The 27,278-nt window shown below is 41.5% G+C and overlaps 2 protein-coding genes across 3 annotated transcripts in view; both read right to left on the bottom strand.

The window, feature by feature from the left end:
- The window catches only part of slc8b1 (solute carrier family 8 member B1), a 30,908-nt gene extending 25,716 nt beyond the window's left edge, over positions 1 to 5,192 (bottom strand). Inside the window, exons 1-3 of the mRNA XM_084323380.1 lie at positions 4,854 to 5,192; positions 3,224 to 3,376; positions 2,629 to 2,681 (exon numbers count right to left, since the gene is read on the bottom strand). Of these exons, the coding sequence (XP_084179506.1) occupies positions 2,629 to 2,681; positions 3,224 to 3,376; positions 4,854 to 4,877 (230 nt within the window). The 5' untranslated portion in view covers positions 4,878 to 5,192. The remainder of the gene's footprint in view (positions 1 to 2,628; positions 2,682 to 3,223; positions 3,377 to 4,853) is intronic.
- Positions 5,193 to 6,827: 1,635 nt separating this feature from the next.
- Positions 6,828 to 27,278, bottom strand: part of LOC311235159 (acyl-CoA dehydrogenase family member 11) — a 49,169-nt gene continuing 28,718 nt past the window's right edge. For both annotated transcript variants that reach the window (XM_084322518.1, XM_084322519.1), the window contains 6 exons: positions 24,199 to 24,339; positions 24,020 to 24,112; positions 11,397 to 11,504; positions 11,129 to 11,300; positions 7,184 to 7,250; positions 6,828 to 7,051 (listed from right to left, as the gene is read on the bottom strand). In XM_084322518.1, coding sequence (XP_084178644.1) covers positions 6,937 to 7,051; positions 7,184 to 7,250; positions 11,129 to 11,300; positions 11,397 to 11,504; positions 24,020 to 24,112; positions 24,199 to 24,339 — 696 coding nt within the window. In that variant the 3' untranslated portion in view covers positions 6,828 to 6,936. The remainder of the gene's footprint in view (positions 7,052 to 7,183; positions 7,251 to 11,128; positions 11,301 to 11,396; positions 11,505 to 24,019; positions 24,113 to 24,198; positions 24,340 to 27,278) is intronic.

Here is a 27,278-nt window from a genome sequence, read left to right as displayed (position 1 = left end):
CCCAGTCAGTCACAGGTCCCTTTCACTACCACACTATAGAAGGTTAACCCTTTCACTACCACACTATAGAAGGTTAACCCTTTCACTACCACACTAGAGAAGGTTAACCCTTTCACTACCACACTAGAGAAGGTTAACCCTTTCACTACCACACTAGAGACGGTTAACCCTTTCACTACCACACTAGAGAAGGTTAACCCTTTCACTACAAAACTACAGAAGGTTAACCCTTTCACTACCACACTATAGTTAACCATTTCACTACCACACTAGTTAACCATATCACTACCACACTAGAGAAGGTTAACCTTTTACTACCACACTAGACTGTTAACCATTTCACTACCACACTACAGAAGATTAACCTTTCACTACCACACTATAGAAGGTTAACCGTTCACTACCACACTACAGAAGGTTAACCTTTCACTACCAAACAGAAGGTTAACCCTTTCACTACCACACTACAGAGTGTTAACCCTTTCACTACCACACTACCCAGGGTTAACCTTTCACTACCACGCTATAGAAGGTTAATCCTTTCACTACAACACTACAGACGGTGGTAGTGAAAGGGTTCATCATAACATAAGTATCAAAATATGGATTGTTGTATTGCTCCGACCTGCAGAAACAAAACTTGAGGAGCAGCAGGGACCAAACATCACCCACTGCCACCACAGTGCAGAGGAATCCGTGTTTGTCCTAACAATAGCTTGACACCTAGAGAGCCAATGTCCCCAAACCTGCCCCCCCCCCCCCCCCTCCCCCCAGTCCCCACTCACCCTTCTCTATCCACAAGAGAGCTGGCTCTCCCTCTCGACCTCAGTGATCTCCCAGATGGCCACTGGAAAACACTACCCTCAGCAAAGCTAATTGAATCTACATGTACTTTGTACTAAATGCGTTCCACTATTAAACCTATATTGATCACAAAGAACCGCCGCCGACCACAACTGATCAAGTCAATTCAAGAGTTTTATTTGTCACAGCATACAAGTATACAATGAAATGCGGGTGGTCTTGCCCGCAACAATGTGCATAATACAATAGTAATAACATATAATAGAATCCAATAGAACGACATTGTGCAATAAAACAAGTAAACAGAGTAGGGCATATCGGTATATGTACATGAGTTATTTTACAGAGCATGGTAGGACATGCTAGGTCCTGTGGTAGTGCAATACACTGTTAGCTACGGATGAGGCACTGGGTCTTTCTGTACATGCTATTTTATACAATCTCAGGTTATACTATACTATTCTTAAAGTGACCTTTCCTTAGTGGCCGTAAGTGTGGGCGTGTGCAGCATGAGTGTGTGCTTGCTCATGTTAAAGTGGCTGCTAGTGTGTGAGCGTGTACAATGTGTGTGTCGTGTGTGTGTTCATGTGTGCTTGTGTGTGGAGAGTTCAGTGTTCAAGGCTCTGATGGCCTGAGTCCGGTTCCACCACAGCGGCTACAGCACAGTTCCTGGGGAAGCACTGAGGTGCGACATGGGTGTAAAACAGGCCTGTCCAGTCCACAGAGCAGTGTCTCTTCAGCCACTGGCTACCGTACATGGTGTGAGAAGCTAGTGGTTATCTGCTGAGTGTGTTTGCGTGTGGTGAGGGTGCTGCTGGTTGAAAAAGCAGGACACATTTCAGCAGCCTTTGCAGCAAACGTAACAACACTTAAGTCAAGTGAGACAATTTAGCTGTGATCATGTGAATCATCACTTCCACAAGACTGAAAAGACACAAAACACTGTACTCAGCATGTGTGTGTGTTAGGGCTGAGCCCAAACGTTCAAACGTTCGGACCTTCGTTCGTTACGTTGGCATTCGAATTCTAAATCAATATTCAAATTTTTATATATATCTTTTTTTATGTGTCTATTCATTCTGTTTAAACCAATGGGGGTTTTTCTTCACAGTTGCAGATAAAGATTAGGCTACACTAATATTATAGTATTAAAACTGATGATTTATATTCATTAAAGAAAATTTATTTAATAAAATAAAGAGACTAATTTAATCAGATTAATCACTTTATTCAAATTGAGGATTTAGTTTGAGGATATTTATTAAAAAAAAATGTAATATATATATTTTTTAATATATCTTTTTTATTATTAAAAACAAAGGTTCGAATGTCCGTTTGAAAAACCCTGACGAAGTTCGAAGCCCAAAAACAGGCTTCGGGGACAGCTCTAGTGTGTGTGTGTGTGTGTGTGTGTGTGTGTGTGTGTGTGTGTGCTGTGTGTGGTCATGTTCATAAGTTAGGTGTTAGAGGCCAGTCTTCCGAAGGGAAGAGCCAAACAGTTAGCAAGATATTGCTCAGTGTCAGCTATTATTGGCAGCCGCGCAATTTGCAGAAGACGCTGCTATCTGTACCCATGAGCTGTGTTGTGTGTTGATTGTCAGGTTCATCATCCTATGTGTGTGTGTGTGTAACTTTGGTTTCCATTGGCAATTTGGGCACGAATGTAACAGAATAACCCACAATGTCCAATTGCACTGATAATATTTGTGTATTTATATGGACATAAATAAAGATTCTAAATGCGCGCCCGTGTGTGTGTGTGTCCGTGTAAAACAGAACACAGGAATGACTTATGGCACAGGTATCAATAATGCCGACACTTACAACTTGGATGCAGTGAGTCCGAGGATGATGAACAAGAAGAGGAGCCATACCATCTGTGGAGACGAGGAAGATTAAGAAGATCATTCCAATTCATTTCCCACAATTTTCAACGTTTGAATTTGAGCAAGGAGGTGTTTTCTGTCAGCGCGAGGAGAACTGAAGCCTCACAATGTCACTACTCAGCAAATAAGCACATGACTGGTTCTAAAGAGAAGCCACTGCAGTCCTAAGGAACCTGTCTGCTCAGTGGTCACTTTTAAGTAGTGTCTACGCTCCATATTTGCTGGACCGCTGCCGTTTTTCTGCAACTATATAAAAGGACGTTTTCAGTCAAGTGTGACTCACAGACATTGTTGTACTATTCGCCTTGCGAGGACAAAACTATAACCCCTAACCACTACATGACTGCCCTTAGCCCTTACCTTAACCCCTTTCCTACCCTAAAGCCTAAAATGACCAACCTTAAAATAGGACCATTCTCATTGATCTTCACTTTAAAGGATTCTGCATATCTTTCAACCTTCTGTCTTCACAAGGATAGAAGTACAAAAGAACACACGCACACACACACACACACACACAATTGTACACTTACACAGAGAGTAATGGTGAGAGGTGTGAGTGTGGGAGGAAGAAGACAGAAGGCCAGGCGGAGGTAGTTGATAAAGCCATCTTGTGTGCTGCAGTCTGGGGTGTTCTTCACAAATGCACAGCGGCCTGAGACATTAAGTTTCATCACCTGGTCACACTGGAAGACACACACACACACAATTTACAATTTAGTCATTTAGCTGACGCTTTTAATAAAGCGAGTTACGGATTGTGAACAACATGTCACCAGGAGTTTCAAGTTTCAAGTTTGTTCATTAATTGTCACAATAAAATACACGTATTTTACCATGAAATGCTTGGTTCTGTATCATATGAGCCCCAGAGAGTGTGCTTCATACAGTAAGAAAAAAAAAGTAAGTAAAGAGGAATATACAATATACATATATATACAACATAAGGGTACATCTCTGACAGCTAAGGGAGTGGCATTGTTCGTCAAATAGTATCAAGCTTGAGTGTTACACACTGAGTGCATATAGACATATTAGCATTGCAAGATATGTAGTAGCATAAGTATAGCAGCATAGTAGTAGGGTAGTAACTAGGGTAGTACATAATATGGATAATAGTCAAATGACAGTAAAGAGGATTACAGCTTTGAAGCTGTTTCAAAGACCGTATTATCAATGGTTTGAAACTGTTTCCTACTTGTGGCTGTATAACTAATGATGTGTGCAGTAGCACACAGGTAGACTCCGTCAACTGGCCCCTACAAATGTCCTAACCTAGTTGTACAGTAAATGACCAAGTAAGGCATTGTCAGTATTCCAATGTACAGTGTAAAATGTGTGTGTGTCCCCTACCCAACCCCCCCCCCCCCCCCCTCCAATGTACAGCCCTCACCCAACCCACCCAACCCCACCCATCCAACCTCCTCCAATGTACAGTTTCTACGCCAAATGTATATACACTCCTTTTATGGACACTTTTGTATCACAAACAGTACTGTATTTGCAAATCTGATATGTCATAAATGTATAGATGTAGCAGTACTGTCTATCTGTATGTCATGTATGTCATATATGTTATGATGAATTGAAAATGGGGGACCCTGATGTAAACAAGACGAAAGTCTTTCTCTGGTCTGCATCCCCTTAACAATTGTATGTATTGAGCTGTACTGTACTGTACCCATTCTGCAATCTGTTAATAAACTTTTCAATCAATCAATCAATCAATCAATCTATCCCGAGTCAATCAGATAATTTACCTATAGGTAAATAGTATAGTTACAGTATAGTTAGTCTATTACATGCAACTATACTATTACAACAACTAGTCTATTACATGTAACTGAGACCAAAGTCAGAGGTAGAGAAGTGATGTTGAAGCCTATACGGATAAAACACGGGCACTTACACGGTGGAACTAGTTGCCCCAACCTGGGTAAATATGGTTATGGTTTGCTTCATGTCCATGATTTGAGTCGGCATGTGACAGGACAGGAGGAACAAGCAAACTGTCCGACAACCGGCCAGATTCTAAAGGACATTGCGCAAGATTCTTCTGACAAAATAGACACAGTAAACAGCCAAGAGGTCGAATGCGAGGGTACAAGTTAAATCTAAGTGGACGAGAGTTAATAACACGATCCAGCTTGTTATCCCACTCACCTCGTCCGCGGTTCCTCGAAACATCGTCGCGCTTGTCGTGTCTGCAGACGTCCAGCATCAGCGCGCTTTATGAGGACATTGGGGACTCAATAAGAGTTTGAAGAGACACGGCGATGACACCATAACAAAAGTGACAGTCTATTCCGAAATGTCATAATCACGTCCTCTCCATTTAAAGAACATTCCTACACGACAACGAGACGACTCCACGCGACCGCAGTGTGCAGTGAGGAACTTGCCCTATTGCTCAAACCTGAATCGAGGAAAAACCAGACGCCAGAACAGATACTATATTCAGAGGAACAAATTGATTTATAAAGACAGCATATACTGTGTACATGCTCCTAGAAAGGCTACATGTACACACATGTAAAGGCGTGTCTTCTATGTTGGAATATCTAAACAAACCGACGAAATCCCACCCAGTTTTCTGGAGACCTAACGTCGTGATACTCGACCCGCCCCCTTTCGTTTGCCCCCCCCCCCCCCCCCCCCCCCCCCCCCCCCCACAAAAAGAAATGGGGGGAGGGGGGGTCAAAAGATTTTATGTACTGTGACCTGAATACTTAAAAAAAAAAAAAAAAAGGTCTGTCAGTAGCCTCGAGGCATGATCCTGGTATATTGTATTCATTCATTTTTCTTTATTATGCATTTATACAGTCCAGTGTGTGTCTCCGTGCTGGCTGACATTAACATAGCTAATCACATGACAGCTTCACAAAGAACCCACACATAGTGTAGGTAGGGGGGCGATATTACAATCCAAACATCCACAAAAATCGAGTTATTTTAATATTCTGTGTGCTTATTCAGATTAGACTCATAGCTCAGAACCAGATTTGCTCATCTATCCACAAAATGCAAACATCTTCAAAGTTGATGGGACACTGAGGTCCTCTACCCATAACTAGACATCCTTATAATAGAAGCTTAGGCAAAATGTATACATATTATGTTACTACAAGCTACTGCTCCTCCCCAAGTCTCAAGTAGGGAACAATAATCCCCAACACCTTAAAAATCACTTTATTGATGCACACACACCCCTTAATACAAATCAAGGGGTACTTAATAAAACATTACAGACCCCTTAACTCTTTCTGCGCCATACCCGACATTTCTCGGGTTTCATCGCCAACGGTTGAGCGCCATACCAGAGATTTCTCAGGTTTAGATCCTTTGATCCCCATTCTAAACACTCGCTCGGAGCTGCCTGTGTCTCCCTGGCACCGCTGCCTACGTTAACATTTTTAATGATAGCCATGCCCAATATACACAAGTAATTGCGATCGCGATGGGACGACTGGGATTTATTCATTTTGGAGTACCTTCTGACTAAGGTATGGTCTATTTTAGGTAACCTGCTGGTATTTTTTTAACCAAAAACATGCTTTTGTAGCCATCACAGTGTCGTATTTTACCGAACCTAAAGCATGCTTTTGGTAACGATCACAGTTTCAACGTAAAAACGACCCCCCCCCCCCCCCCCATGATGATTTTGTGAAGAAACATACTGTATATATATGGTATATACCTTTGATTTGGAAATATTTGGAGTTTCAGGCGAGCAACCAGAACGATTTGAGCATAATGCACATAACACGTCCTATCTCGCATTCAAAAAAAAGACTGGATTATTTTGGAAAGGGGTGATGTTTAGCATGGAATAGCGCACAAACTAAAGTATGTAGAAATGAACTGGTTAGTCAGTGTTGGACTATAAACAATGTCTGTCATATGAGCCATACTATTGTCTCCATAGCTATAATACAGAACACACGATGGGTCCGCAAACATCGCGAAAATGGTCAATAACGCTGGCACCATTGAGTAGAGATGGGAAAACAGTGAGTTAAACATGCCTTAATTGTACCCTTAAACACCTTAATCAGTAAGGGTAAACATTTTTGCCCCTTCATTTTACTTAGTATATAGTATATACTTAGAAAATAGTATGCACAATTTTCTTTTTAATTTCTTTATTCATTTACCTTAATTCCTATTGAATAATAATGGTTATTTAAGAGTTTTATTGAGGTGTAATAGTATGCGACAGCCAGGCTGTGAATGGTCCTTCCAACATTCAGTCTTGGAGTGGCTGCTCATACACCAAGCTAACATCTAGCGATGGAGTCTTGGGGTTGTACCAGCCACTGGCCTCTCTGGTCACCACTGGACACAGGTCCTGTTCACACCACCTGAGGCACAATTAACAGTAATAAGAGTTTCAGAAACACTGGGCATCATGATGCCACCAACTCCATAACAGCTTTGTGATATTAACAATTCTACTTCAGTGTTTTGAGTTTTTTATTTTAATTTTTTTTTACCTGAGAGCAGCATAAGCATCTGAATGAGAAGCTCCTTCCCACGAGGCGTGGTCTACTAGCAGAGCACCTGCAACAGACGTACAACTAGTTCATAACCAGTGGTGGAAAGTATTTTTACTCAAGTACTGTACTTAAGTACAATTTTGAGCTACTTGTACTTTACGTGAGTCATTTTATAGAACTTTATACTTTCCACAACATTTCAAAGGACATATTGTACTTTTTACTCCACTATATTCATCTGAACCCATCAGTGACTAGTTACTTTGAAGAAAAAGATTTTGCATAGAAAACCTGGCAAAAATGTATGAAGATTATATACTTTCACATTTGAAGTCTGTCAACTTCAAGAGGATCAGAGCAGCATAACTGGACCACATGCCATATAAACATAACCTTTAATCAGATGAATTGAAAATGGGGGACCCTGATGGAAACAAGACAAACGTCTTTCTCAGGTCTGCATCCCTTTAACAATTGTGTGTATTGAGCCGTACTGTATTGTACCCATTCTGCAATCTGTTAAATAAAGTTTTCATTCATTCATTCATTCATCAGCATAACTGGACCACACACCACTTTAACATAACCTTTAATCAGAGCAGCATAACTGGACCACATACTACTTTAACATAACCTATAGAGGTCAATGGATCGAGGCTTGAATACTCCAAAGCACTGGAATACACAAACGTTGTGTAGAATGCATACTTTTACTTTAGATACTTAAGTACATTCAATAGCAAACACATCTCTACTTTTACTTAAGTAGAATTTGAATGGAGGACTTTTACTTTTACCAGAGTATTCATTTATCTGGGTAGTTCTGCTTTTACTTAAGTAAAGGAACTGTGTACTTCTTCTTTTTACTTTTAAAACAACACTGTTCAATATTACACGTACTGTAGACTTCTGTATACTTTTACTGTATATTTTATACTAGAATGTATATACATAACATACGAAATGTGAATCCCGGTCCGTACTCTATTATTATTATCTTATTCTTAGGCCTATTCTATTCTTAGGCAATTTGTTTTGTTATTCTTATTCGTGACTTTGTTCTGTCTAAATGTTTACTGTGAGCGATTTGTAGTGTCAAATTTCCCTCGGGATGATTAAAGTATTTCTATTCTATTCAATTCTATTATATTCCACCACTATTCATAACACTTCACAGAAAAGAGCATAGAGCATTTGTAAAAGGATACTTCTTTGTTCGTTGTGTTTCCACTTTTGAGAGAGGATGTGGGTGTTCTGCAGTTGACAATGACAATTTGCATAATCTCACCAGTTGTAACTGATTGATTGATTGATTGATTGAGACCAGAAAAAGACTTTCGTCTTGTTTACATAAGGGTCCTCCATTTTCAATTCATCAAGACATTTATGACATACAATACATACAAATATACGGCACTGTGTAAGAAAAAGAGAGCATAAAAAAATATATACATCCGAAGGGGAAGAAACTGTACATTGGAGGGGGTTGGGTGGGTGTGGGTGTGGGGGGGGGATTTTGACATTTACCGGGTCCAGTTTCTAATTGCAGCCACCCGTAGGTGCTCTTTGAGAGCGGTTTTGAAGGAGGGTAGTAATTCACATTCCTTTACGGCTGTGGGTAGGGCGTTCCACATTATTGTGTCATAATTGCAAAACATGTTTAGTCTCTTGTTTGAGCCGAACTGCTATCAGGTTTAATTGTTTTGGACACTTCTGAGCCAGCTTACTATGTTATGCTTGTGGTTGTAATAGGTAGTGTTAGGGAATTGAACCCGATCAATGAAGGTAGACCGTCGAAGGTAGGCTTGATAAAAACAAAGGTTTATTCAGAGTTATAGCTTGGATGACCCAACCGGGACACCAGCTGATGTGTCCCCAGGTGAGCCTGCCCCTGGGGTCCACTCAGGCGTGGCTCTTTATAAAGTCAGAGAGTGGAATTCTGGGTAGGCTGGGATCTAGGAGAGGAGGGGGTTCTAGTTAGGAGAGGGAGGGGGGGGGTGGTATCGGGTGAGGGGTGTGGTAAGGAGATGGAGGTGGTCATGGTTGGGGGGGGGGGGGGGGGGGGTTGGAGGTGAGAGATAAAGGGTGTGTGAGTGTTCTAATGGACAAGCTAAAAGCAATTGGTTTTGTTAGTTTATCAGTGAGCTGGATGCAATCCTACCTGGAGGGGAGAGAACAGATGGTAGTGGTAAACGGTACCCTATCCCCCCCCCTCACAGTGAGCTGTGGTGTTCCACAAGGAAGCATACTAGGACCGCTACTCTTCCTAATTTATGCAAATGACATGTGGTCAGCCTGTGACTGCAACTTGTTCCTGTTTGCGGACGACTCAGCCCTGCTGGTCTCTGACAAGAACAAATTGCAGGTTGAAAAAACCCTCAGCACGGAACTAGGCAAAATCTGCATATGGCTCGCTGATAACAAACTATCATTACACATGGGCAAAACAGAGTCCATTCTCTTCGGTTCAAATAACAAACTCAGCAAGACCGACGGATTCTCAGTTACAGTGGGTGACAATATTGTCACAAGGAAAGACAAAATTACCTACCTGGGTTCCATCCTAGAGGCAAATCTTTCCTGTGACAAAATGGCATCCAATGTAATAAAAAAAGTCAACCAACGAACTAGATTCTTGTACCGGATCTCCTCTCTGGTAAACAAGAATACCCTGAAGACTCTGGCAGGAGCACTCATTCAAGGGTACTATGACTATGCGTGCACCTCATGGTACCAAAGCACCTCAAAGGCGCTTAAAACAAAATTACAAACATCACAAAACAAACTGGTCAGACTACTGCTTGACCTGACTCCTAGAACCACCTCACCCCTGCCCACTTTGACAACCTAGGATGGCTTAGAGTAGACGACAGAGTACAGCAACTTGCAATGGGCCTGGTCTACAAGATACACTATACGACCGGGGTGCCCATGTACATGTCAAAATACTTCCCAAAGGTCAGTGAATACCACAACCACTACACCAGAGGAAGCTCAACAAATCATGTTAAACCCAGATTCGGCTCAAACAAGGGACTAAACACGTTTCGCAATTATGCCACAACAATGTGGAACGCCCTACCCAAAGCTGTAAAGGAATGTGAATCCCTGCCCACATTCAAAACCGCTCTTAAAGAGCACCTACGGGAGGCTGCAATTCGAAACTGGCCACCGTAAATGCCCAAAACCCCCACCACCTCCTAATAGACAGTCTCCTCCCCACCGCATGTATATATTCCCTCCCCGCCGTATGTATATTTCCCTCCCACCCACCCACCCCCTCCTAATGTACAGTCCCCTCCCCATCATATGTATATACTCTGTCAGGATCTAGGGGTAACAGTACTGTATATTTGAATACCGCTTATGTCACAAATGTATCAGTACTAAATACCTATATGTCCCTATGCCATAAATGTCATGTATGTTGTGTATGTCATAAATGTCTATATGAATTGAAAATGGGGGACCCTGATGGAAACAAGACAAACGTCTTTCTCAGGTCTGCATCCCCTTAACAATTGTATGTATTGAGCCGTACTGTATTGTACCCATTCTGCAATCTGTTAAATAAAGTTTTCATTCATTCAGTGGGGGGGTTAGACAGGGGTATTGTGAGGACAGTGGGCTGTCTGTGGGGGAGGGGGGGGGGGAGAATTACAATTTGGGGTGGCGGGGGATATACAATTATTCCACAGTAGCCAGGCTCTGTGGTGGATACGATGCTCTTTGTATTTTTACATGTTCTTAAAATCATGTTGAACCTTTGCAATATTTTATGTTATTATATTTAAATTCACATGTGTGTGTACGACTCAAGGATCGGACTCAACACCCACGAGAAGTGGCACCAGCGGCAGCATCGCTGAACCCCCCCCCCCCCATCCCTGGAGCAAGCATCATCATCGAACACGATGGACAGCTAAGAAGTGTGTGTACTACCTATGTAGATGCGAGCCAGGCTGTATGCCAGGTCTCTGGCTGCCAGCTCTAGGTAGCTCGAGGGTCTGGTAGCTGCAGCCTTTATAAACTCCCCCAGGCATGAGAGGGCGCTGTCTACCGTTCTTACAGCTGGGGCCAGCGAAGAAACACCTGAGGCTGCTGCCAGCAGGGACTGCAAGAAGAAAACATGTTCAAAGTCCTGCACAAATGTGTTATTCAGTGCAAAATGTGAAATACTTTTTTTTAGGTTTGTCAACAAACCCCTTACCTTGGTGTGAGTGAAGTAGGCCTGAAGAACGAGTCCTGAGCTGCGAGCCACACAGCGCAGTACGTCCAGAGACAAGACATTTGTCGTACCTTCCCAGATACTTAACACCTGTGAGAGAGAAAGGGAGATCTCTCATAAGATCTGGGGCCTCCCAAGTCAAACGTTTGTATTTTTATTAAGTGTGTTAACCCTTTCACTACCACACTACAGAAGGTTAACCTTTCACAACCACACTACAGACGGCTGTGAAGGGGTTAACCCTTTGGCACGTGGCAGTGAAAGGGTTAACCTTCTGTATTGTCACAATGAAAGGGTTAACCCTTTGGTAGTGTGGCAGTGAAAGGGTTAAAAGTATATTTCTACCCATATGTACTTTTATTTTTTATTTTATTTTAATCCTTTTTTTCTCCGCCTGATTTTTTTTCAATTTTTCTCCCCATCCCAATTTTAGTCGTTGCCAATTCCCCCCCTCCCCTACCTGGTTGTTGTGCGCATGTTCCTCCTACTGGTCGGTACAAGGGAACCTTGAAGTCCACCACATGCTTCCTCTGACACATGTGGAGACAGCCAGTGGCAGGCGCCCAGACCTGACCTGTAGGTAGCTGGTAGGTAACCTGCTGTCCACAACGCCAGATTACCACCCACGACTTCCCTCCCCCTAACTCAGCCAAACGAGTTAGTATGACGACCAGCCCAAGCCGCATGGCAATGCTGACTCCGGGAGTCGAGACCGCAGCCTCTTGCATTGGTGACGAGCGCAATCTCCGCTACACCACCCGACCGCCCTAACCATATGTACTTTTCATATACTAATTGAAAGCATGTTTATTAATATGTTGTAAATGTAATCTAATCCGTCTAATCTGTAAACGTTTTCAGTTGTTTACCAAACTTAAACTGTACTTAAGTTAAAAAGTCATATCAAAAGTATAATTTCAATATACTTAAAGGGGTTATGCACTGCTATTCCTAGCACTATTTGGGCAACTTTACACAATTCCTGTTAGTCTATTGAAGACATTTGTAAGGTTTTTTTTCAAAAAAATTCATTGTTTTATATTTCTAATCAAGTACTCGAAACCATCATTTTTCAGCCTCAAGAAATCAGGCTGTTATGGCCTGGCTCCGCCCATAAGCACTTTGAGTGACAGTCAGACCACAGTCTGCACTGGTAGAGGGAGGGAGGGAGGGGGGGGAAGAGAGAGAGAGTTCAGTTCAGTTCAGAGTTTTTATTTTCCACATGGAATAATACAATCATAGTTTCTTCATTAAAAAATCATAAATAGTAATTCCATGGACAAAAGGAGCAGGAAGAAGAATAAATCATATAGTTACCTGCCCCTTATTCCTAAACTAACATGTATTTTCTTAATGGTCGGCGTATAACCTTATTTACACAAATAATCATTTATACCATGAGAGAGAGAGAGAGAGAGAGAGAGAGAGAGAGAGAGAGAGAGAGAGAGAGAGAGAGAGAGAGAGAGAGAGGCTCTCTCTTCCTTTCTCTCCCTCCAAAGCGCACGGCCCCGCAGCTCCACTCGCTGATGACACGGGGCAACTTTTTTCTTTTCTTTCTTTCAATCTCCCGTGTGGCGCGCGGCCGGCAGGTACCCCCCCCCCCCCCCAAGTGCCCCCTCTCTCTCCCTCCCTCCCTCTCTCTTCCTTTCTCTCCTTTCTCTCCCACTCGGCTCTCGCTGATGAGACGGGGCAACTTTTTTCTTTTCTTTCTTTCAATCTCCCGTGTGGCGCGCGGCCGGCAGGTACCCCCCCCCCCCCCAAGTGCCCCCTCTCTCTCCCTCCCTCCCTCTCTCTTCCTTTCTCTCCTTTCTCTCCCTCTCGGCTCTCTCTTCCTTTCTCTAGAATGGGGGCGGGCATTAGCTCCAACCACAGAGCCAATCGCATCACTGTGCGCTATCCACAGCGCCCAGTGACGTGACTCGGGACTTCAAATCAAAATGACCCGATTTACTAGAGGAACAGAGGGGCTGGGCTGAAACGGAGCAATCCGCCAATATGGTATTTAGACCCTAAAACACATTGATACGAACTCCTATTACTATAATACAATGCTAGAGACTGAAAAATGACATTTATAATGCATGGGACCTTTAAGCATATCTTAACTCATTCAGGGCCAACAACGTTTATATATGTGTTTGGATCGTTTTTCCTTTTTTTCGATTTTAATATTCTATTCAATGTCACAGACCTGTATGTTGCCGTTAACACATTCTGCGCCACGCAGTATGCCCATCTATACCACTCTCTGCCAGTACTGTAACCCTATGGAGTGACTCACCTTCTTTGCAGGGCTATAACTTTTTAAATATTATAGCTATATCGACATTACTATGGCCCATTCAACATCGGGTATCTATCGTTCCGGATGTGGGAACGTTATATTTTCCCATTCATACATTGTCGTGTTAGTACCGTCGTGAATATAAGTATGTTTTTAGACTGTATAGCAGTAATTCCTAGAACGCGCGTTATAGGCCCCGACACGTATTATACATTGGCGTTTCGTTCCTATACACGCTATATTAAAAAATTCAAATGCATATGATCGCTATACATTTTTTTTTTAATTTTTTTTATTATTGCAAAACAAAACTTATTAAAAGTCAGTACTCAACACACAATGTATAATGAAACTTTCAGTAAAGGTGGTTAAAATATATGCAAGTACAGAAACAGGATAAAACAAAAATAGTCAATAATAACATTTTAACCGTATACCGTGTATATCCAGCGAAGTTACAATTATATAAATGTTAGTATATAATATACCCCGAATACCTATTTTCTAAAACCCTACACACATATGCTCCAGCTCAAATCCCCCCCTCCCGGACCCCCTCTTGGATAGTACCTCCATTATCCCTCACTCCTAACCAGACATCACCATTATAGGCTAGCTTTTATTCTCTCCACCACTTCTAACCACATTAACATTTTGGATTCATTGAGTCCTAGAATTCTTGCTGTTGATATTTCTTGATATATCACATCAAGATATGTAAGAAACCACACTTTCCGGCACATTTTTTCCGGTTGAAACCAACGTGATGCAATCAGTTTTTTAGCTACTGTGATACCCGATAAAACCAATCTTTTTAGTTGTGGGTTCACTGCAAACTCAAAAACATCATTCAATAGCAATACAGCGGGGTGTACAGGTATATTCCAAAATACGAGTATTGATAATTGTTGGGACACATCTTCCCAGAATGTCTTAACTGGTGGGCAGTCCCAATACATGTGCATAAATGTTCCTTCGTCCCCATTTGTACATTGGGAGCATTTGGAGTTTTGTATAAGCCCCATTTTGCACAGCCTTATAGGAGTCAAGTATGTCCTGTGAATATAGTTCAGATTGATTTGTTGATGATCCGGGTTCCTTGATGTAAGTCGGACATTTGCCCAGGCTCCTTGCCAATCAAAGTCATTTTCCAGGTCTGGTATATCCCTCCTCCAGACATTGTCTAGTTGAAGGGTTTCGTACGAGGACGTTAGTAATTGTGAATAAAAACCTGATACAAAACCTCCCAATGTATTTCTGTCATAGAAAAATTTGTGGTATCTGTGGTGTTCAATTGGTATGTGTAATGGAACACCGTGGGATCTCATACAAAGTTTTAACTGTATGTAAAAAAGCCATGTGGACTCGGTGAGGTTAAACTTTATGCATATTTCGACATAACTACAGAGGCCCTTGTTATTAAAAATATCCCCTAATGAGTGTATGCCTCTTTCTTCCCATACAGGGAATCTTATAGGTCGTTTTCCCATTAAGAGAGCATTGTTATTGAATATGGGAGTGTGATTATGCCATACTTGCTTGTTAGGAAATTTCCTTTGAGTTTCCCGCCATGTCCTGATTGCATGGGTTATTATTGGGCCAAATTCTCGCTCACAATGCTTGATTGAAAGTTTAGTGTATGCTATGTCTTTCAATCTCTGTGGGGCTACTATGTTTTCTTCTAATTTTCTCCAAGATACCAAAGCCTCGGGGTCAAACCATATCTTCTTCAATGGTCTTAATGTGAAGGCATTAAAATATTGTAAAAAATCTGGGACTGCCATGCCACCGTCTGCTTTACTTCTCTGTGCGGTGGATCTTTTTATGCGAGGTGGTTTGTTATTCCAAATAAATTTGTATGTGGAGGTTTGTAATCTTTTCCAGTAGCCCTCTGGAGGAGGTAACGGAAGCATTGAGCTGAAGAAATTGATTCTTGGTAATACATCCATCTTAACTATTGATATCCTTGCCTGTACTGAGTTTTTAAGTTTTGCCCACCTGTCCAGGTCGTCCTTGATTTTGTTCTGTATTTTTGTGTAATTGTGCTTCACCGTTTGTCTTATGGTGGGGAATATTTCCACTCCCAAGCATCTGAAATGTTTTACCATCGGTATCGCACCTGGGAGGGTTATATCTTTTTTTGCAGGGGTGTTAAGTGGAAGGAAAGCCGACTTCGGCCAATTTATCTTAAATCCCGATAAATCACCAAAGTTCTCAATCAACTTGAGCAGATGAGGCAATGTGGTGTTGGGGTTTTGCATGAACAATATTACGTCGTCCGCATATAAACTAATTTTTTGTTGTGTGCCCTTGATTACGATTGGTTCTATGGATTGGGATTGTCTTATATATTGTGCTAAAGGCTCTAATGATAAATTGAATAGTCCGGGACTAAGAGGGCAACCCTGTCTGGCAGAGCGTGATACCGGAAAGATTTTGGAGATGATTGTGCCTGTTGTAATCATGGCCGATGGGTCCTTGTATAGTACTTTAATCATATCAATGAAACCTTTTCCTAACCCCATCCTTTCCAATACTGCCCATAGAAACGACCATTCCAACCTGTCAAATGCTTTCATAGCATCCAGGGATAGTATCGCCTTAGGTGTGATGTCCTCTTTGTCTGTATCTAGTACGTGCAGTATTCGCCTTATGTTATCATTGATCAGGCGACCTTTTATGAAGCCTGTTTGGTCCGTATGAACTAAAGACGTCATATGCTTTTGCAATCTGATGGCTAATATCTTAGAGTACAGTTTGACATCGGTTCCGAGGAGGCTTAAAGGACGGTAACTACCGCATTCAGTGGGGTCTTTGTCTTTTTTGTGAAGAACTGAAATGAGTGCGGTATTTTGGTGTTCGATGAAGCTTCCCTCTTTGACTGAGTATAAGATCATATTTAGTAATAAGGGTCCAAATATGTCCCAGCAAGAAATGTACATTTCTGATGGGATACCGTCAATTCCCGGAGCTTTGCCGTTTTTCATTCCGGATATGGCCTTCTTGAGTTCTTCTAATGTGATCGGTACTTCTAACTGTTTAGCGTCTTCATCTGTAAGTTTAGGGAGAGTAATTTGATTAAGATATGTGTCTAATTTGTCTTGATCAAAGGTCGTTTCTGAGTTATATAAATCGGAGTAGAATTCTTTGAATGTATCGTTTATTATTTTGGGTTCTGTTACTAGAGCTTGTTGTTTCCTAATGGCAGTTATATCTGCAAATTTTGCATTAATTCTTAGTCGCATGGCTAAAAGGTGACTAGGTTTAGAACCTTGGAAGTACTGCTGTTGTCTAGTGCTGCGTATTTGCAATTCCGATTTTTGTCTGTAAATTGCTTTGATCTCGGTCTTTAGAATGTTAACTTGGTTATCTAGTCTAGTAGAGTTGTTGTATTTTAAAGAATTAAAAAGCGTTGAGTAAAGCGTTTCTTTTTCAGACAGTTTTGTGTTTTGATTTTTGCGCAATATGGAGGTAAATCTATCCGAGAAATCCTTGATCATACTCTTTACCGACATCCATAATATTCTGGGATCTTGCACCGAGTTAGCATTAACTTGTAGGAATACTGTGAGAGCTTCTTTAATTTGTGTAATGAATTCCTTGTTGTTAAGCAGCATCGAATTAAAACGCCATCTTGGGGCCCGGGTAGATAATGTACCAAATGTTGCTTTCAGGATTAAGTAGCAGTGATCTGATAGCGCATTGGGTGTCATTTCCACTTCGTATTTATCAAATATTCTCGGGGATGCAAAGACGTAATCAATTCTGGATAGTGTGTTGTGTCTCGCCGAACGACAGGAGTACTTGCGGGTCAAGGGGTTAAGTGAACGCCATAAATCAGTTACTCCTGTTGATTTTGACCAATCTTTTAATGCTTTAGATGAATTCTTTTGTTCGCTGGAGAAGGAAAGGTAAGTTTTGTCCATCCTTGGGTTCCAAATGGCATTAAAATCCGCACCTATTATGTATGAGTACTCGGGATGGTTTAACATTTCTCCTGTTAGTGAAGTGAAGAAACCCACTTCGTACAAATTCGGGGCATATACCGCTGCCAATGCAATTTTCCTGTTATTGTGTATAATCCTAGCTATAGTTATGCGCCCCTCAGCATCCGACCATACCCCTTTCAATTCGATATTTAATTTGCGTCTGACGACTATGGCTACCCCTCTAGTTCTCGTAGCAAAAGAAGAGTGACCAATATTATGGTATATGTTATCCGCTAACGTATTTATGTCTCCCTCTAAAATGTGCGTTTCGCTTAATAGTGCCACGTCCACATGTTCTTTTTTCATCAGTGTAAGCACGCTTTTGCGCTTGTGTTGTTTGTTAATCCCACCGGTGTTCCATACCATTATATTCAAACTAGCCATAGTCTATGCATGTTTTCGTGTAGTTTTTGGTAATGTTTCTGGAGTATGAAGCTACAATAGATGCACATCCAATTAATGAGGTCCCGTTGAGAGCTGAGCTTAAAAACATATATATATACAAATAAAAATCCCCTATTTTCCCCTCTCCCAGAAAGTCGAACATGCCTGTGTTCCAAGAACACATCCTCCGCGATTGACTTTCTCCCATGGTCCACCGGATTGCCCAACCTGAGCATTGTAATCCTAATTTTCCTATGCTCATTGCCATAGGATCTAACATTTCCATTCTATTGCAATAGAATGTCGCTTTTGGTCTTGCACCTTCCCTTACTGTAATGAAGTATTGTGATAAATAACTAAAGATAAAAAATAAAAAATAAAATAAAAAGAGAATAAACCTTTATCGACATATTCCTTTGAACCCTCCACCAACGTGTGAGGGAAAAAAAAAGGAAAAGATTGTAGATCAGTATTGACACTTAATGTGAAGAACATTGGAAAAGAATAATGTAAGTTACAATATATTTAAAAAATATATAGTAATATTGACACCTTAATGTGAAGAACATTGGAAAAGAACAATGTAAGTTAAATTATATTTAAAAAATATAGGGTGATGAGAAGAAAAAATTTAATAAAATAAAAATCAATGGAAAGATATAGATAATGAATAAGAGATAAATAATTATCAACGTGGAGAAGCCACTAGAACCGATTTAACTGATTAGATAAGATAGAAAAGCAGCGCCTTTTAGCGCTTCAATGTGCCTTTAATGGAGTGATTACTTAAATTGTTAGAATAACCTTGCTGTGCCCATACGTTTATGTGTGGATAATTTTAAAGTATTATTAAGGGCTGATTGCACTTCATTTAATTTATATATGCTATGTGTATGCACACCGAATGTTATTGTTAGAGTTGTATGCTTCGTTGTCATGGTGCCTTATATTCTAGAAGGTTGTAGAATATACTATTGCCTAGACTATTTTACTTCGTTGTCATGGTGCCTTATATTCTAGAAGGTTGTAGAATATACTAGTGCCTAGACTCTTTTACATTCCAGAATGATCTAAGAGACCCAGGGCATTTGAGCGATAAACCCAGAATATTCCAGATAGATCTTTTTGCATTGATATTTATTTATTTGTCCCCTCAGAGACCAGAGACTGAAATTATAATGTATTATGAATCGTATTATACACAGTAAACATTGTTATAGACGACTTGCATATCGTTTGCTACTTTGATGAACACAGCAATGTTATTCCAACACTGGTGGAATGACCTCATTGATGAACACAATAAAGTCATTCCTACACTGGTATATATTTAGAGGGAGGCTTAACTGATTCCGGCATTTCCGTCATGCTTTGGGTTATTTGCTGCATTTTGAATCAGGAAATCCTCAGCATCGAAGGGTGTAAATGGACCTGACCTGCGGCCGTTATTGTCCAAGTATGATAACAGCGCCGGATATGCTAGCCTTGGCTTGTGGCCGGCTGTGTACAGCTTTTGCATCACAACTTTGTATGGTTGACGTCGGATGATGGCCTCTCTGCTCAAATCTTCGTAGATAAATATTGGATTATCACCATACTTCATCTTCCCACGTTGGTTGCGAGCATATTTGATGATTTCATCCCTTGTTGTAGTTTTCCTCAGAGTGACAATGATGACTCTCGGCCCGTTGGTATTTTGCCCCTGGGAACCAATTCTGTAAACTTGTTCCACTTCTGGCACTTTGTTTGGATCGGAGTTATTCAAAATCTTTGATAACTCGTTTGGAAAGTTGATGTCATCGCAGTTCACTGATTCATCAAGCCCCACTATGCGGATGTTATTCCGCCTGTGGTAACGATGGGTTTCTAGTTGCCTCTCCATCACTTCGTTTTTAAGCAATTTTATTTCCCTCCGGTATTCATCTTTAACTTTTTCCATCTCTTCTCCCATCACTGTCATGATACCTTCGTTCGCCTTGACTGCTTTTGTGTTTTCTGTCACCGAAATCTCCACTGTCGTGATTCGCTCTGACTGTGCGTCGAACGCTTTCTTGACTTCTTCTAATTTCTCATCGATGTGATCGAATTTAGCCTCGATGCGATCGAATTTAGCCTCGACGTTTGCCTCGAGCGCCTTGATGTGTGTAATCTGTTCTTTCATCAGGTTAGACTGTTCTACCATCTGTTCTTTCATCAGGTTGGACTGTTCTACCATCTGTTCTTTCATCTGGTTAGACTGTTCTAACTGTTCTTTCATCATGTTAGACTGTTCTACCATCAGGTTAGACAATGTGTTGAAATCGGGTGGATTTCTGCTTACTTCAGTTGACGGCAAATGGTAGATAGATGCAGTGACGTTGGAATCCATAAATCTGACTGCTCTCCCTCTCACGGAGCTTGAATCTGTACCTTCTTTTATGTTGGTCTCTATTGATTCTCTTACGGGGACCGTAATCGATGATCCCGGTACGTTGTCCTCTTCCTTCTCCTCCTCGGAGCTTGTCGCCGTCGGCTCAGAACCAGCGACGGTTCGGACGCGTCTATCTCGTATTTTTACGTCCTGCGCCGTTGGAGTTGCCGTAGTTATTTTCTCTGCCTTCTTTCCACCTTTAACCATATTGTCTTTTGATATGGTTAGTAGAGGGTCTTAACAATACATACGATGTGGTCTATTCTCTTTCTTTACTGTCCAAATAATGTTTTTAAACGAAATTAGCGTTAGTGGGAGCGGAGCAATTGCAAAATGCGTGTGCTACATGTTGTAGCGTAACCGGAAGTCCCTATATATATCGCTATACATTATGCTCCATCATGCGTGAAGAAAAGGGGGGGGGGGTCGTTTATGATTCCTTGATTGTCATTAACGGCTTTCTTTAGTACGACACCATACGTTGATCGGATAGATTGCAATGAAATAAATGGACAATCGAGCTGGAATTAACGTTAGATTCCTCTTACCTGTGGCCGATGCGTCTGGTGAAAGAAAAAAAATTCCAATTATTTGATGTCGATCTGCTATATCCATTTTCCGTTTGTATGACGCAATAAACGCCGAAAGCATATTGATTCTTGCGTCTCGAAAGCGATCCCATGCACTCGAGTATGTATCTTGATCCACGATACAAGATATCTCTGCCGGAGGATTTTCCCCGATGCACAGAGCGCCACATCCGGTTTAGAGTGGAGTGCAACTCGCCTGAAATCCACCAGGCGGCGGTATTGAGGCGTTGAAATATCAGACAGGGTCCAGCTGGCTCCGGGAGCCTTCCTGGATGAATTATGAATGCCAATAGCGAATAAAGGAAATAACGATCATAAAAACAAGTAAACTTGTTGTTGGCGCTATTCAATTGGCGGGCAATAACGAGTAAACTCGTTTTTGGCGCAAGATGTGTTAAAAGGCATACTGGGACATAGATATATATAGAACACTAGATAGCTTGCCCGCGCTGCCGGCCAATGGAGAGCGACGTCACTGAACCGCCACCATCTTGTGAGGGTCAGCCTTGAGTGAGAGTGAGTGAGCTGCACAGACAAAAATACTCATAACTCGCTGAAATATTGACGGATTTACAAACGGTTTGGTTTATTACAAGCATTATTAATGTGGCTATGATTCAAGCGGTTTGTAAAAAAAAAAACATCTTTAAAAATTCTTTTTTTTATAAGTATGCAGTATCATAACTACATCTTTGATGTTTATAGCAAACCAACCCGTTTGTAAATCCGTCAATATTTCAGCGAGTTATGAGTATTTTTGTCTGTGCAGCTCACTCACTCTCACTCAAGGCTGACCCTCACAAGATGGCGGCGGTTCAGTGACGCTGGTGACTCCGCCTTAAGCTATCTAGTGTTCTACAGATATCTATGTACTGGGACCCCGAGGATGCAGTACCGGCCAGATCCTCCCAGGTGGCAGTATCGAGAGTGCAGTAAACCCTGTTCCAGACTGTGTGTTACGTTTAGACCGCTCCGGACGCAGTTTCTTAGTACAGGGAAGCCTAGAGATTCACTCGGTCGCATTGAAACGTGTACGGGACAATCGATGCATGTGTTGTGCTGGATTATGTCGTCGACCAGATGGACATCAGATGGACCAGATGGAGATAAAACAATTGGAATATTATTTTTGGAATAGCCCCGGTCAAAGGTAAGGACTTTCTGACGTCAATTCCAGCTTGATCGTACAATGTTGTCATACCGATCCAGCTGATCAGCGTGTGTAGTGTTCACAACGAATGCCGTTACTGGCAATCAAAGCATAAGAAACGACCCCCCCCCCTTTCATGCATTCATGATGAAAAATAATACCTATTACCGTAATTCCTCTAATAGTAACCCCGGCTTGTATTTGTTTCAACTGTAGCGGGTACCAGGCTTGTATTAGGAGGAGGCCTGTATAAGAGGGAGGCCTATATTTCAAATTTTCAAACGGATCATAATGAATAAATCAACATTTTGTGTCAGTTTGAACCCAGTAAAATGTACTGGGTTAATTTATTGAAACCAAGTACTGTATGAAATAGTAAACAGTGCAATTACAGGTGGTCACTGGTCATTTCAACGTTTTCAAAGTGAAATCAAGTAACTAACGGAACGTAGGCCAAATGCGTCCACATTTTTATATGATTCTATCACATTTTCATAACAATAGCACCCTGTGCCGTTTTCATTGAGGTTTCTTACAAATTAACGATGCTTTATCTTGTCCTTTATATGCCGATTAATCATTAGAATCTTAAATTGTACCATATGTCCCCCTTTAGACAACATATGTAACGCTACCAGCGCACTTTTGTTAAGATAATTAGTTGGCCATTCTCGGTCGCTATACCGAGGTCGCAGTAATAGTTTAGCGCTGTTCAGATCACGTCGGAGAATATAGACCCATCCCAGTGACCTGCGACCTGTGCTAACGCTCTTGGGAAATGCAGTGTTGTAGTTCTAAACATTTTCAGCCTTTAATTTTAAACCAATGCTGCCATCTACTGACAACAAAAAAGTGTTGTCTAATCGTCACCTTGAGAGCTACTTCCGTATACAGCGCCGCCCCAAACCCATTCTAGAGATTCCCACTTTTTGCTGGGAGTGGGGCGTGGCCGTATTTGGTCCCAGACAATAAGAGTGGCTGCAATTGGTCACTGTGACGTTAGCTCAGTATGCAGCTCAGTATATTAGTAACCCGGCTTGTATTAGGAGGCCGGCTTATAATTGCTTAGCTCAAGAGCGCACCCGGCCATTAATAGAGACCCGGCTTGTATTTGAGACCCGGTTACTATTAGAGGAATTACGGTATATACATTTGATTTGGAAATAGTAGCGTGTCCAGGGATGAAATGCCAATGCTTTTAGTAGAATTCACGTTGCGCCCTATAACTCAGCCTCCCAGGAATTAGCCCAGATCACTCCGAAAACTATACTTATATTCACCACGGGATAACGCACGAACGTATTCATGAAAAAATTAATTATTTTTTGCATCTTGGACAGAAGATAGTTACTGTCAAATGACCATAGTATTGTATCCATAGCTATAATATAGATATAGCTCTACAAACGAGGTGACGCATCCCTATCTGAAAATGCCCGGCCCTGAAAGAGTTTTTAAACATACCAACATTATGGAAAATGCACTTACCGTCTTCTCCAGAGTCAGACAAGAAGATAGATACCAATTTCCTGTGTGTTTAGTAGAAAGCTATCCGGTTGCAAGCTAGCCTAGCTTAGCACAAATGAATGGAAGTGGATACAGATCAGCTAGCTTAGCTTAAAACTCCGGGAGAGGTATTTTTGGCCAACAGCTAGGCTAGCTGATCCGTATCCGCTTCCATTTATTTGTGCTAAGCTAGGCTAGCTTGCAGCCGAATAGCTTTCTACTGTACACACAGTAGATATAACTCCTCTCTGTGTACAGTAGAAAGCTAAGTCTTCATTTACATCTTTAATACCTGTGTATCCCTGAGCATTCCAGGCAGCCCTGTGTCCTCAATGTATCCCTGCCCACCAAAGCTCTCCAAGCCTTCTGAGACCACAGCCACTGCCTGGTCCAGAACAGGGGGGAGGAACCGGTGTTATTACAGCCAATGGCAGTTTGCGATTGTTCAATGTGTTTGTGTGAATCCTGCACCTGTTTCCCAGTGTAGAGTTTGGTCACCGGTGTGAGCAGGCGCAAGAGGTGTGTCTCCAACACTGACGCCAGGCCAGTTTCCTCTCGGCCAATCAGACGACACACGTCCATAACCAGCAGGAATGCCCCGCGAGTCTCCACCTGCAGCGACGAAGAGGACAGAGATTAGGAATGATGGGAGGAAATACATTTTCACTAGAGGACATTAATCGTGCATTTGATTTGGTCCTTGTCAACTCATAAAGTCTGATCGTTTTCCACCAGGAGGTTGTACTCGAACAGCCGGCTAAGTGGTAAATACCAGTGTTAACCCTTTCACTACCACACTACCAAGGGGTTAACCCTTTCACTGTGACAATACAGAAGGTTAACCCTTTCACTGCCACACGACAGCAGGCTAACCATTTCACTACCACACTACAGAAGGTTAACCCTTTCACTACCACACCTTCTGTAGTGTGTTAGTGCAGGGGTTCCCAAATTTCAGGCCGCGACCCAAAAATAACGGGGTCAGAGAGCCGCAACCCCCACTATTATAGGAGGTAACATTTTTTATTTATTTATTTTTTATAAATGGAAATGTATGGTTGAAACATGCACACGTTCAAACGCACACACACTAATAAGCATTGGAGGTTTTAACCAGGGCAGGACTGGGGAAATCATTCAGGCCAGGAAATATAGTGCAAAATATAGCCCCAGTCAGGCCACTTTTTAAGCAGGGGGTCTGGGGGTCCCCCACCAGGACATTTCTTGTTACAAAGACTTAATTTCCTGCATTCTGGTTCAGGCATTTTTTTATTTGTACCCTTTAAATGCCAGTGTTTGTGATGGCATCACAAATTATTGTTAAAAAACAGGCTAGCATATGTATGATTAGCAACAACACTGATTTTGATGGATTTTCAGTTTTTTTGTAATGTCATATTGAAAATAATACAATCTTTTATTCAACTTCAGCCCTGATCATAACACCACATATTAATTTTATAATTCTAACCCTTTAAATGCCAGTGTGTGTGATGGCATATATTTGCAATATATCAAATGCAAAGTAGATTTTTCTGGGAAGGATTATTACAGGCTAGCATGTGTCAATGATTAGCAACAACAGTTTTTTGTAAGGGTCCCGCCTCCACCAATCACATGTGGCTCCTTTTGTGTGTGTGTGTCACTGCAACTCACAACTTGTGTGAGTTGCAGTGATCTCCTGGTTGTTCCCCACCTAGGTTATCTCTAACTATTGCGCTGCTGCAACTAGAAACACTGTCCTGGCCTATATATATATATATTTTGGATTTAATTCTTTATTTTTGGATTTAAATTTTTATTTGTTTGAAATCATCTGGCGACAAGGACCAACCGAATGCACCATTAAAGCGGTCTGTTCATTATGAAGTCTCTGTTTTCTATCCCTGCATACATCTTTACACTATGCAATTTTTCATCTACATGATTTAATTTAGCTGTGATTAACACAACGCTGATTTCATTAAAGGGATAGTTCGAAATTGTATGAAATACTTGCCAGTAGTGTAGTGGAAGCAAAGCTGTTAGCGCACTTATAGCGCTTTTAAACCGCCCGGGCTCCAGTTCAAGCTCCAGCTCCGTTCTGAACCCTCTGAACCTTGGTGCTCTCTGGCGAACCACCCCGCGTTTACACACATTTAAGCAGAACCAACATTCCACCGTCTCCGTCATCAACGGGGGCGTTACTCAGGTAAAAATAATGCGTGGAGAGCGAGCCTCAGCGCGAGAGTGCACACACAAAAGCACACATGCTGTATACGTTTGAAATTAATCGTTCCAGCAAAGTATGCTTCTATTATTCGAATGACTTGTTTTAATGGGTATCATATAGTAGTAAGTCCTACTGTAGAACATGACATAATAGCATGATATCTGATTTATTAATGCCAATACTGGACGATGACCGCAATTGGCACTTGAAAAGTGTAAATGATGGATTAGTCAGTAGCAATTCATGATGGCTCGTTTAGCTCAACTGGTTAGTGCCCTGCCTGTGGACCATATGGTCCCCAGTTCGAATATCTTGGATACTTCTTTTTTTTCCTGTAACGTTAATTAATTTATCCACTCTGGTTGATAAGATAAGATATTCCTTTATTGAAATTCAGGCATCATAGCAACATGGGGGGGGGGGTACACAGGTAGTAAAAACAACACAAGCAGTGTAAACAAATAAGTCAATATAATTGACTATCTAACCAACTGAAATATACAGTATTCACATAAGGTGCAGTATACATAAGGTGGTGTTATTGTCCTTTTTGGGACACCAGAGTGGATAAATTATTTAACGTTACAAAAAAAAATAAAGTAAGCAATAGATTCGAACTGGGGACCATATGGTCCACAGGCAGGGCACTAACCAGTTGAGCTAAACGAGCCGTCATGAATTGCTACTGACTATTCCATCATTTACACTTTTCAAGTGCCAATTGCGGTCGTCGTCCAGTATTGGCATTAATAAATCAGATATCATGCTATTATGTCATGTTCTACAGTAGGACTTACTACTACTATATGATACCCATTAAAACAAGTCATTCGAATAATAGAAGCATACTTTGCTGGAACGATTAATTTCAAACGTATACAGCATGTGTGTGCGTGTGTGCTTTTGTGTGTGCACTCTCGTGCTGAGGCTCACTCTCCACGCATTATTTTTACCTGAGTAATGCCCCCGTTGATGACGGAGACGGTGGAATGTTGGTTCTGTTTAAATGGGTGTAAACGCGGGGTGGTTCGCCAGAGAGCACCAAGGTTCAGAGGGTTCAGAACGGAGCTGGAGCTTGAACCGGAGCCCGGGCGGTTTAAAAGCGCTATAAGTGAGCTAACAGCTTTGCTTCCACTACACTACTGGCAAGTATTTCATTAATAGAGCTGGGCCGTTAACGGCATTAACGTGCTGCGTTAACGCGAGACTAGTATCGCGCAATAATATAATTGACGCCATTAATCTATACATTTTTTATTTTATTTTATTTTTTAATATATATATATTTTTTGAACCTTTATTTACCAAGGGTAGGTTCGCTGAGCACAGATGCTCTTTT

The sequence above is a fragment of the Notolepis coatsorum genome, assembly GCF_963971535.1.
Source record: "Notolepis coatsorum genome assembly, chromosome: 10".
Taxonomy (NCBI): Eukaryota; Metazoa; Chordata; class Actinopteri; order Aulopiformes; family Paralepididae; genus Notolepis; species Notolepis coatsorum.
Note: the sequence above shows the minus strand (reverse complement) of the source record. Positions and strands in the feature narration are given on the sequence as shown.